The sequence below is a fragment of the Aphis gossypii genome, chromosome X (assembly GCF_020184175.1).
Source record: "Aphis gossypii isolate Hap1 chromosome X, ASM2018417v2, whole genome shotgun sequence".
Classification (NCBI taxonomy): Eukaryota; Metazoa; Arthropoda; class Insecta; order Hemiptera; family Aphididae; genus Aphis; species Aphis gossypii.
This window is the reverse complement of record NC_065533.1, coordinates 55,679,804-55,694,041: the sequence shown is the minus strand read 5'-3', so window position 1 is coordinate 55,694,041 and position 14,238 is coordinate 55,679,804. Positions and strand designations below refer to the sequence as shown.

Genomic DNA, 14,238 nt, shown 5'->3' with positions numbered 1-14,238 from the left:
TCGCGTATACCGCGCTGCCACTATAATATACGCCATAGAAAACAACAATAACCGTGAATTAAAATAAAGTATAATATATAGGTACCTATGAAATAAAAAAAGAATCGAGACGACATTATAATATATTTTTTACGTAGCCATTTTGGAATCGATTTCGATCTGTGCAAAACGATGCGCAAGCGATGCGTATTTATTATTGTAGGATATATACTTACATCGTCATGCTGCAGCATGATGATGCCTATATTTTGTGCGCATGGACCAGTACCAATGCGAAATGCAAATGGTTTTCTAATCATCTGTTACCGTTTTACCCTGCTGACTATAGAGAGGTGTATATATGTGTAATAGCCCGGCAAATAATTAAAATCGTTTTTGTATTCTAATCAGAGCGAAATGATTAAAAGAAATAATAAATATCTCGCGATATTAATCATTCGTTGTATCTCATTTTTTTTTTTTTTACAAGTAAATCCGTTTTCCCTCGACGTTTTCGTATTCCACGAAAAAACTTATGATCATCGAAATCATTTAGATAATGTAGCTATAGGTGTACACGGTTTTTAACCTTGCGTATTCCGCGCAGAAATTGATTTTACGGTATTTAGCTTTTGTTCAAGGTACCTATCCGTTTAATTTTGAGTTGCGATTTGAAATCTGAAGCTGAAGGTTCGCTATCATTTATTCATATTTTATCCTAATATTATACCCTTCATCAAAAATCCGGATTAGTTTTTACAAGTTTGACATTCATTATACAAAGAATAACTGAAAATACACTCTTATAGACTTAATAATATTTTTTTTGTGTTTTTTACTTGCTATATTGTACCAACTATATAATATTTTATCATATATATTTATATAGTATAAGTTTGTGATGTGTGTGTATTATGTGTCATACATATTGACTGTTGGTACTATATGTATAACTAACGATTTTTACGTTTTATCAAAACTGAATTATTTTTTAATTATTATTGATTCTTATTTATATTTGATAAGTTAGAGCAGTATACGCTATAAGCATGTATATATATATACATATTTATAATAATATAATACATTTTGAAATGATAATTAATATACTTTCATACAAACGACCTAGCTGATAACTGTGTAAGCTAGTTAGATTTTACGCCATGTACAAATATCAAATATACGTATATATATTATACCTACGTCGTATTTGTTTTTTGTTAATTTAAAATTCGGATAACGCCGCGACCACCATGCCTGCACACCTATTTATCGTCGCTAAATAATATATAACACACCCAATCGCTTGCAACGCAGACAATCGACAATATTAACATTGATGTCGAAATAATATATACGTATAAATATAATTTTAATTATTACTCGTATATATTATGGTTTTGATACATCATGACAGAAAAATTGGACTGTACATATGCATATAGTTATTGTAGTAATAACTTATTACATTACGCGGTGCATATTTAATTGATATATAAAAAAATTATATATACTCTGCATTATTAGGACATAGTATTAAATAGGTATACCATTGTTTTATAGTCTTGTTATCGCGCACAATGCACATATTATATATAAACGTATTTATAGATACGAATAGGCATAAACTTATTGATATTCTGCAGCATGCGGTCAAGTAGGTATATACAATATAATTAATTATACGTGCCGTCGACTGTGTATTATATATATATACCTATAATATATACGTGACGGTTTGTACCTTAAAGATTATGGGTACGCCGGTAGGATCATATTATGTTATGTTTATTATTTTTTTTTATTTCCCCGTCGCCATCGCTGTGATGTATAAAAAATATATATATTATATCCGAGGACGACGCGGGATGGGCCTCTGTTGCAGCAGGATATCGCGCGCCGCAGTGTGTGAGATGTGCATCTATATATGTATTATAATGTACCGTGGGTACTTGCTGTGCCCGCCGCTGCTGCAGTGGCAACGATTTTAAAATAATATAATGGTTCGTCGACGGCGGCGATGACCGTGACTTTTCTAAGCTCCCCCTTTATTTTGTATTTATATTATTATAATATATTTAGGCACATCGTGAGTGTATATTATATATGTATATCGTAATATTATATTGTACGTCCCTCTATACATACACGATAATATAATGTAGCCTATCAACCATTACCATCGGGTATATTATATTATTATTATAGGTACATATACGCGTAGGTACACATAATATGATAGTATAATATTATACGATGGCTGTGTGTAATGGTCATAATTATCCCCTCCCTCGGCGTAAAAGTGTCCATAGCATTGTTTCGTATAATAGTTATTACGATTATATATTATATATTTCTACATGCCCCAGTACGTTTGTTCGTACTGTTTATACTGCGGCGTATTGGTATAGTATACACCTCATATTTGTGATTTTTCTATATATACGCTGCACAAAAAACCAACTCCTCGGCGGTCAATTTATAATAGTAATAATAATAATAATGATGATGATGATGACGATAATAATATAATATCGTAAAACCATCATATTACATACCTATAGTTGTACCTATAACGTTACGAGTCGTTCTACGCTCGCTAGAAATGATATACGTGTGGCGGACGACCGGAAAAAGACTGTAGATAGACTATAGAGGAGACGATTTGTACGTAATCGACCTGATTCGTCGTCGTCGTATTTAGGTCCTGTGTTTTACATTATTAAAATTATTGTTTTTCGCAGGAATCACCTATTCGGCCAACTTAGGCACTACCACGCCGCCCAGCCAGACCGGCGGAAGTGGTTCTACAACGCCCGACAACAACATCGCCGGCGCTGGTTTGATGGTGTCGGGCGGCGGAGGCGACAACGCCATGGAGTCGACGGTATCGTCGCCCCCAGATCTCTATCCGCAGCAGCAACCGTCGGCACCGCAGCCGACCGCCATACCTCTGATCCAGCAGCAGCAGCAACAGCAACAGCTGATGCAGCAACAACAGCAGCAAAACAGATACCAGCAGCAGAGAGACTATCACCACCAGCAACAGCACCGAGCCAGTGAGTGTAATATACTACATAATATAATATGATATATATTTTATTTTAGGCTGTAGTCGGTCGGTGTAATTATATATATTAGAGAAAGGCCCTTTTCGTAAAATTCTTAAAATAAACATTGGTTTTAGGGATTTGCAGTTATACCTTCCTATATAAACTTTGAATAATATATACTCACATTTTAAAATCAATAAACCACATACTATATCGTCCATCATGTGTTTTTAAAAATGTCGGTATAGATGCATACGCGTTATTTCATTGTACACTATACGTGATATCTCGTAATTTTGTACTATCAAAGTTCAATTTTTTCTTTATTTTAAACGAGATTATTTAACCACTTTGATTAGAAAACACTTAGGTCCAATATCCAAAATAACGCTTTTGATTGGACGAAAATGGTATGATATATATAGAGAACGTCGTGTCTAATAGATTACTCTATTAATTCTGATTACACACACTGTCATATACTTCTCAAGTTCTATAATGTTCAATATAATATATTATAACACATGATGTATCATGACTAAATTGGTATTGTCGAATAAAATAGTAAATTATGTCTTGATAGTTACACATACATAATTCAATGTAATTTTAAAATTTAAATTCGTTCGTGCTATATAAAACATGTTTTATTTAATGTGTGAGTTGCAGTTTTAAAAACTAATATATAGACTATTAAAATGGTTTAATATCATCATACTCTTGATATGCATTTGGTTAGAGTTTATTTCGTATTATACTTAGATTCTTATCTATTTACATAACGTATAGATGTATGCATGCTGTTAAAAATTTCACGTAATTCGTAAATAGAAATATTGTATTCGTTGTACAAAAAACAATTCTGCTAAGTATTGTAAGACTCATACTATTATATTTCAGTTCACCAACTTTTTATCTTGGTGACTTTTATATATTTCCCTTTAGTCATTTCGATACATGAATATTATTACTTAAACTTATTTAACGTATATAATAATATATATTATTTCGATTACATTAATTCGCATATTTATAATACAGTATACGATATCATAGTGCAGTTGTAAGTCACACATCACAGGATGTGGCATATATTAAAGAAAAAAACCATATGGTGTGGACCGTGAGAATTCAAAACAGTTTGAATTATGTACTATAATTTAATAACTATAACATAAGTAGATTTTCCGTAAAATCGTATAATTTTTTTATATAATAAATTAAAAAATGCATCATAATATTCAAAGTAGATATATTACTGATGTATATATATTGATAAATAATATCATGTTTGATGGAATTTAATGCGCCTTTTTAGAATGTTTTGTGGAATAATCGTACTCGCGTACTACTTTGTACAGCTTTAATCGTTATTTATGAGTTTATGATTAAAACTAACTATTTAATCTATCATTTCCCACAATAGATCTCTGATAGGTTGATTTGATTCTTTTAAATTTTAAGCCATAAAAAGATCCTCTAGTGTAGAATTTGTAAAAAAATCAATGAGTAACAGGAATTGCTTCTGCAAGTAACTGCGATTGTTATGAATAAAATTTATTATATGATAATAAAATATATTTAAATATTTTGATTTGATTTAATTCTGCATTGTTAAAGGTAAACATGAAAATGATCATGCTTGGTGAATCACCTTGCATAATATAATATGTGCTTTTTATCATGATTTACACGTACAAGTGTTTTCGATAATCGATAAGATACCGCGATAGATGTCGAAACAAGATTCCATTATTTATCGTAGTTTATTATTGAATAACAAATCATTTTATTAAGATTTTCATGATTGAAAAATAGTGTAATACTTATACTATTTTTTTTTTTACCAATATTCATATTCCACAAGCTTCTAAATATTACGGTAATATAGTCTGTTTGTATAAGCCGCATTCGTGTATACTATGTATTTGTTGATATGTATTAGATTAAGTCAGTTACATTAAGGTGTAAGCTAAAATAGTTATAATTATTATTATAACGTGCATGCAATACATAATATATCCTACGATGAAAGGGGGAAGGACACAGACCCCTGCTTCGAGTAAATACGCCCTTGTGACACAAGAACCGCCCTCTTATACGTATTAGGTTTAAATTAATAATCACTTAGAACTCAACTTTCAACGAGTACGTCTTATCGGAGCGCACTACAGTCGGTTGCGAATAGTATATAAATTGTTTAAAATATACCTATAGTGTGTTTGTTCACCGTTTATTTTTTTAATCGACCTCGTCGGGTTTTGTACTAAAGATCACTGCGTGGAAAACATTTGACTAGATTTTTTATTGTTATATGCGATCGACGTTCCTATATAATATAAATTGAATCAGTGAAAACGTGCATAAATAATATTGAATGCGTTATATACGATGAGGGGTCACGCGAGCTACTCATAATTGGACGTAGTCGAACACGGCCAACTATTATATATACATATAGGTATATTGTATTGTATCGTAGAACAATACAATAACGAGGTAGTGTGCGTAATACAACGTAAATAAAGTTTTTTAATCGTCATCGCTAAAATAGCAAGAGAGTACCTATATACATATATTTATACATCGCAGTCTATTGTCTAGTCGCGCGCGTCACGGTTTGCTTAAGCGTTATTCTTTCTTTCCTCCCCTCCGACGCCTCAACGTACGATGTTTATACACGACTCGCGTGTGTGTGTTTGTGAGCGTAAACTTATTATTTATACACTGCCCTGCCCAAAAATCATCATAAAATACATTTATATATATATATATTATAAACATACGTGTATAATTCGCTTCTTCAGCAGCAGCAGTTACATTAAACCACGCCCTCGTCCTGTGTCCAGAATATAAACGCTATTTCGTGTTCAACCGTGTTCGCGGTTACAACCTCTTATAATATACTATAAAACAATACGATAGAGTACTTCCAGCACTATTTATACGAAACGTCAAATTAAAAGAAATATTCCCGTCCGTGTTGTACTTTGTACATAATCGTACCCATGATGTGTATATTATAGTATATAATAGCTCATTATACGACAGCGTGATAAAATCGTCTTGTAACACTTGTAACACTTGTAACACTTGTGGCTCTTGTGTGCATAATACGGACAATGACAGGTTACGTTATCAGAATTATAATATTATGTGCAAATTCATAGGCGATAGATGATCGAATAAAAACAAATTAATAAGTTTGTTTAAGATTACGTTAATTTGTCAGCCATCCTGTTGCGATAGAATTGAAAAAATTATACAAATAGTTTTTTGCTAGATGACATTCCTTTATAATTGCAGATGATGCCGGTCAAAGTTTTAGCTGTTACGTCAATCTGTAGCAAAGTATATTATACAGCACGCTATTTGACTAAATAATTACTAATGATATACCTAGTATAATGCGCGTGCGTGTGTGTATGCAATTTCGAATTTCAATGTATTAACCGTATATATAGCTGTATGTATAGTACATTGTCAGGGAGCAAGTGCGTGATTACTGTATGACAATATACGAATAATGCGCAATATAAATTCTGCTGGAAACGCTTTACAAATAATAATCCGTCCACACACAATAATTTAGTGTATAATACCTGAACTATAAACCAAAATAAATGTCTTTAGAAATTAACGTCCTCGCGCCATATTTATTATAGGCATTATAGGTCTGCAGGTCTTATCCTTTTAAAAAGTTAACGCATCAAACGGTCTGTATACCGTATGCTCGATCTGGCCGGTTTACCGCTTTATATATCGAAGTCTTTCGCGTGCCTTTTATCTCATTCGGATTGGCCGTGTCAATCTCATACAGGTATCATATATATTCTTGGGTCCAGCCATAAACTCGGCTTTATGCGATACTGCAGTCGACGACTCGTCGCATATTGTAACTTATAATAGCCCACCGAATAACCGGCGCAGTATACCTATACCTATAAATCATAATGATATCGTTAAACATTTATAAAACACGACTGATTAAAAACGGAAATGACGTTACAGATCACCGGTACATACAGCAGCAGCAGCAGCAGGACAACTATGCGGGCGAACAGCAACCGTACCCGACGACCAGCGGCAGCCCTTACTTGGACGCCGGCGGCGGTACCACGTCGCCTTATCTGACGGCCGGTTCTTCGGTGCCGCCGTCCCAGTCCGCCGCGCAGACCGTGCCCAACGGCGCCACCACCACGACCGGGCCGGCCCATCAGACCTCCGCGGCCTCTGCGGCCGCCGCGCTGGCCGCGGTCGATCACTGGGCAGCCGCCGCCGCCGCGGCCGGTGCCGACTCGGCGTTGCAACTGCAGTTCATGCACCAGCAACAGCAGCAATATCAACAGCAGCAGCAACAGCATCATCACGGCCATCAACAGCAACAGCAGCACCATCACCAACAGCAGCAGCAGCAGCAACAGCAACACCTCCACCATCACCATTACAACAATAACAATCCGCACGTCCAACAGCAGCACCAGCAACAGCACCATTTGATGGTGCCCGGCGGTGGCAACAACAACATGTCGGTCGACATAAAACCGTGTTTGCAGTTACAAGCTCCTCCGCTCATTACCGGTTATACGCCAAGTAAGTACCCACCCACATTTTTATTGATAAAAATATAAATATATATGTTTTTACCTATAGGACCATATATCCCGAGAGGTTTTTTAGACGATTTTTAAAAAATCTTTGTATGAACTGCACTATATTCGTGCAAGCTATTAAATATTTTTATGTATACCTAGCAGTAGAAAACGTTTTTGCAATGACTCGATTTATAGAAATTATTATATATATTCTGCAGCCCGTTTTGAATTCGGCGCGATTTTTTTGAATTTATCATGGTGCAGGGTTTAATTTTTTAATTTTTAAATATATTTCAAAAACGGACCAGTCATTTCGAGGGACTTGACACGACGGCATGATTATGGCTCGCCGACATTACGACTACAGTTGTCCGCGGTCCAGTGCCCCGTCATTTTCGCGTGCTTCTATTATATAACATAGTGTTATATAAGTATATAACGACGACTGTGCCTACGTAATGATATTATAAAGTTTAATAATAATATACTATGATAATTCGTGTTCATGCTCATAGTTCCAAGACATTTCTTCGGCGTTTGTTCTTAGAAAAACATATATATGAGTGCTAAAAAAACGTTATTGTGTAGTATAAACATATTAATTATAACGTGTTCGTCGTATAATACGCGATGTTCGTCTATATATTCAGTCTGTAGGTATGTGATGCAGAATCGAAAACTTTGGGGATGGAGGCGTCGGTACTCGCGATTGATAAAAAGACGGTTTCTACGCAACCTGATGTCTATATATTTTATTCAAAACGTCTCCTAACCATAAAACATACTTAGTTTAGTTCTCAAAAATACTAGTTTAGGTACATTTTTTACCGCGGTTATTCTGGTGTCAAAATCGACCATTCAATAAACAAATTATTATATTTGCTGCTATTTACCATACGTTATTGAAATCAAAAATTTTTTTAAAGGTTAAACTAATCTTAAGCTATTCTAAAACTATTGTTTGTTCTTCTTTATGTTAAAAAAACACGTTTAAGTCCTTGACAATTCTTATCTGAATAAACCTCACTTGGCATCCTCTGCAACATATATAATATAAACCGTTTTCTTTACAGACGGCGGTCCTTGTTTCACTGGCAGCGGCCCCATACAATTGTGGCAATTCTTGTTGGAGCTGTTAACCGATCGCGCCTGTAAGGCGTTCATTTCATGGACAGGCGATGACTGGGAATTTAAACTTACGGACCCGGACGAGGTGGCCCGCAGATGGGGCGTACGCAAGAACAAACCTAAAATGAACTACGAAAAACTGAGCCGTGGTCTTAGGTATTATTACGACAAGAACATCATACATAAGACGGCCGGTAAACGATACGTGTACAAATTTGTTTGCGATCTCGAAAGTCTTCTTGGGTAAGTAACTATATAATATTGTGATACACATATATTAGAATCACGGAAATTTATTGCATATATAATATATATTAAAATCGCAGTCGGAACTTTGAAAAACGAAATCTCGATTACAAATGGATCGGTGACCCTATTGCAGTGCTATGATATATTGGTTGTTAACAATTTTTTCATAGATTACCTACTAAGATTACTTAAGAACTGAGCGTAGTTTTTAATGAGAATAAATGCGGGAATTATTTTTTAAGGGGTTGGCGCTTGCTGTTAAATAAAAATAAATTAAAGTGTAGACTAAAACTAAACCATCACTTTTATTATGTGTTCGACCTTGGCAGGTGGCTATTTTAATTAACTGTATACATATTAAGTGTATACAGTCCAACTGGCAGTCATTTATTTGCTCGTGAAAAAAAACTTCTAATAACTTAAAGTAAAAATAGCTTTATAATTTTTTATTTTCTTACAAATATAAATAAACTATAGCCTATTTCTAATTTTTAAGTTACACTATATTTTTATTGAGCTTTTTAGGTATAATAGCATTATACCTTACGTCAACACTATTTTTATAAACGAAAATGTTTAAACGTTTATATTTAATATAAATTGTATAATCATACGGATTTTTATGGAGGGATTGGTGGCAAAATATCCGTCTGGTTCGTGTATTTTAATTTTTTTTAATTTTCACGTTCACAAAAATAATAAACATGTTACACGTATAAGATACTATATAAAGGTATTTTAAGTATAGGTATTCAAAAAAGAGAATGTAAACTATTATTACATCGATAAAGATCTTTTCTTGTAGGTATACGTTAAATAGATTATTATACAGGTATACAAACACTTCTCTAGTATAATATTATACTGCATTACCACGAGCGCGTGTACAGAGGAAGACATCTGCCACCCTACCGAGATCATTATTTTTTATTTGTTCATCCCAATTTACTTAGTTTAAACTATGATAAGACCCTTGCCTCAATTAATACTTATTCCTCATAGGGTCTTATGAAGTGTGTGTATATGAGACAATTACAGGTTAATGTTATAATACAATATATAATACAATGTTATATATTTGTACAGTATTCTGCGGTTAGTGTAAGACAGTCCCTATCTGTTATAGGTTATATGAAATGTTTAGAACCGTGTCAGCTGCAAGACGCAATAGTTGCAAAACTTTAAAATTCGCTTCATTATACATAGCCTCGTGCAGTGTAAACGTGTAGACAATTATGTTGAACATGCTTATACTTAAAATAATAAATCGTTCACTTGAAAGCCGATAAAGAAGGTCAATTCGCATAATGTGACAAAAGGTTTTAAACCCCTTAATATCCACCAACGCGTTGACTAGATAAATATATTTTTTTTTTGCCGCATTAATTCAAATAACACCACCGATTGAATATATAATATATTATGCGATAAACGTTGTGTTAATAAAAATGTTGATTGAAAATATAAGTATTTATACGTTTTTTTTTTTTTAATTTTTTCAGCTATAGTGCCCAACAATTGCACGCCTTAGTTGATTTCAAACCCGAATGCGGAAACAACAACAAAGACGATGAATAGATGATGGTGTTCACAGCCGTCGTCGTTTTTACTACTGTATACGATCGCTAAGACTGAGCTGCCGAACGACAATTTATTATTTTTTTTAATTTTTTTTTTAACCAAAACAAATTAACGATAAAAACTAAATTAAAGTTTACATTTTATGCACTTGAATGTGTATTGTATAAATTATTATAGGAATAATCGAAAAAATCGCGGGGACTGCGAGCCACCTGATAAAAAAATAAAAAATATCATTATTGTTACGTATAATTTTTTATCTTTTCCTTTTTTTTTTGTGTAGTCAACACATGTTGTTTTATATATTATTTATACGTATATAATATTATTTACCTAGTTTTATCATTATTTTTATTTTTCACAAATTTTGGACGCGTTCTAGCCGAATTAGTAATCGAGCTTCTCTTACCATATAATATTATAATGTATAATTTTAATTATTATTATTATTATAAAATATATGAATTATGTGAAATTGTATCGAGCTTAAAAGAAAACTTGTCAATTGATTTGATTGATACGGTGAAATAATTTGCATGTTATGATAAACAAAAACCAACACCGTATTGTTAAACTTATTATTTTTATTATAAAGAATTTTATTATTATTTATTACATTTTCGTACGCGTATATTTGAAATATACCTATTGTAAACTATTCCTGTAAGGTTGTTGTGTACATTTTTTCTTTTTTTTTTTTACTAATAATAACATGATTATTAAATAATGTAATAAGTTTATGATAAGAAATATAGATATCATAAATGATGTAGTATATTATTATGTTTACGATCTAAGTTAATATACATTTTAAGAAAAATCATTATTTTTTACTTAAATTATTATTTTATTATTGACACCGCCAAGGAACAATTTAACTTTTTTTTTAACTCTATAAATATATATATTTGAACAAGTATAATGCCAAGATGTGATGTCAAAAAATCGCACAAAACAATACATTGTACTTTTGTTTTTCAATTATCGAGTTATTGTTATTTTTCTATACTATTATAATTGATATGTATAATATATATATTATATATATATGAGATGATAACTATTATGCGTGTATATTTTCAATTATAATATATATTTATAAATATTATACAAAATTTACCTAAAACGATTTTGTGGTTTTTATCATTATTTTTTTTTTTTATGAACCATATGTTATTCAAATATCCTTTCTTACTGTTGTCATTCTGTATTACTCCGATCCGCAAATTAGCTATTGACCACCACCTCCACCTATAATACTGATAATATTTTAGATGAAAGTTCGTCTCTTAACGAACTAATAGTATGAAAAAAGATGTTACTCCATACATAATATTAGTCTTTTTTAGGTTCTGAATACACTTTAGTAAATTTAGTGATTCAGTAATTTTCAGATAATAGGTATATTAAAAATTTAAATTTATTTAAGACATTTTGGTGACTAATTTGATTATTTTTTCAATAGCTAAGGCATTTGCATTAAATATGTTATATATTTATTGTTGTTATTTTGTATATGTATATTATTTTCAATAATCAGTACAAATCCAAAGCTTGTATTGTATTTTAAAACAAAATTAAATACCAATGGTTCCTTTTTGTTATGAATTTTTGCTATATATTTACATAGCTGATAATCACATATAGGTTTCAAAAAAGTTGAGAGGTATGTGTTTCTGGGTCCTTTCCATTAAATAAAAATCAAAAGTAAAAATATTAGTTTTCCGTAAAGGTCTTTTTGAATATGGTGGTTTTAATAAATAGGTATATATTATTTTATAATTTAAGTTTTAAGAAGGTTTCTACTTTCTATTATTTTATCAATTAGTTCACATATACATTATTTTATGAGCTACAAACTTAGATTTTTATTTTGTCAAAGTTATTTTTAACTTTTGTAGTTTTATAGATTAGGATTTAGGATATTCGGTTTTGAAGCTATTCACAAAATGAAGTTCTAGTATTCTACGTCTTTTCTCATTTCAAAAATTAATGCTTTTTTAGTACTTATTTTATTTTTATTACTATTATTACCGTTGTACTTTATAAGTGTTATTTGATTGAAATTTTACCATTTTCTTGGAAATGTGTACATAATTACTGAAGAAGTTGAGTATAATTATTTATTTTTCTTTACTATTATAGTATATTTTTTAATGTATTTGATTTTTTGCCTAACTTTCAATAATGAAGGGGTAATTTTTGTTATTGTATTAATACAATGTTGATTTCTTCATTTTTATCGATCATCTTTATCTTTTAAAATCTACAAAAACGAGTAAATTTTTGGTTGTTTTAAATCTATTGTAGTCTTTTTTGGTTTTGATTGCGAAATCATATAGGTTTTGACCCGCCTGCAGGTTTTTCTTTTGAAGTGTATTATTTTTATTTTTTTAAGTGACTATTAGTTAATTTAATTATTTTGAGTACAGTACACTTATCAGAGTTAATTCAATATAATATTGGCTTTCATTTATGTTTATTTTCTCTATTTTAGCATTGGTTAATTTCCTGTAAAGTTTCCAGTTGACATTTCTAGCATCCGTTATTATAACGAACAATATATGTTATTGTACTTTAGTCTCTTACCTAACAGACATCAGCAATGATGAGATGTATAAATATAGGAGATAAAAGAAAGTTAAAAATCAAGTGTCTAAATTGGTTAAATCCAAAAATATCCAAATTCGTTACTGGCACTCAAACATTGGCACAGTTTGTAAATGATATATTCAACATATTGGTATCACTATTTATAAACCTATAAATCGTATAAATAAATGAAACGGAATTAACATAATTTTCCTAAATCGTAAGTATCATAATTCTTGATATATTATGTACCTATGTCCTAATATATAATATATATTGTATAGATATATTTAGTGTGGTTGACCATTCGACATTCAATATATTAATATGTTTTTTCGAATATTTTATTTCCTATACCCAATCCTACCCCTATATTATTTAGTATCGTACATAATAAATGTTATTGTAAATTGAGTTACTTTTGATTATTAAAAGTAATGTAATTTAAATTAACGTGGTGTTTAGGTATATTGGGCGAATACAATTTATTATATTTCCAGCGAGTAAAAACAAATTACAATAGTTAACTCATTGTAGCCATCAGACGAATAGTCTAAATGAATACTAGTAATTTATTGAATAGGTGCAGTACACAATAATCATAATTATAGTCAATTGTAAATTGTATATACGGGAGAATTGTATACGCCACTTGACACGCGGTTCCCTGTTCGAAGATTTTCGATACAAAAATCATGTGCCTACTATTTCGTTTGAAAACGAAATATTATATTATGACAATCATCGTAAAAAATTTTAATTATATCCTAAGTCATATAATACGATAAATTGAATTATTTTCTTTAATCATTATCGTTGTACGGTTTGTCGGATTTAATTATTTATTTCTTTAATTTATTGAGCTTTAATTATGTACGTATATAAGAATTCCAGCGTTGTATAATTGTATCTATTATAAAATCTTCTTCTTCTTTTTCTTTTCTAAAGGCTTAGCCTTATCATCGTTAGAAAATAGATCTCATCCACTCCTCTCTCTCTAATACCGGAGTCTTCATAATATGTGAATATCGGAAAAAAATATTTAGTTGTATAGTAACCAG

The 14,238-nt window shown here is 31.3% G+C and overlaps 1 protein-coding gene across 2 annotated transcripts in view; it reads left to right on the top strand.

Moving 5' to 3' along the window:
* Positions 1-11,714, top strand: part of LOC114121912 (ETS-like protein pointed) — a 55,827-nt gene extending 44,113 nt beyond the window's left edge. Inside the window, exons 7-10 of one of the 2 annotated variants that reach the window (XM_050205574.1) lie at positions 2,724-3,044; positions 7,044-7,625; positions 8,701-8,998; positions 10,507-11,714. In XM_050205574.1, coding sequence (XP_050061531.1) covers positions 2,724-3,044; positions 7,044-7,625; positions 8,701-8,998; positions 10,507-10,582 — 1,277 coding nt within the window. In that variant the 3' untranslated portion in view covers positions 10,583-11,714. The remainder of the gene's footprint in view (positions 1-2,723; positions 3,045-7,043; positions 7,626-8,700; positions 8,999-10,506) is intronic. The other variant, XM_050205575.1, reaches the window with a different exon arrangement.
* Positions 11,715-14,238: the final 2,524 nt, after the last annotated feature.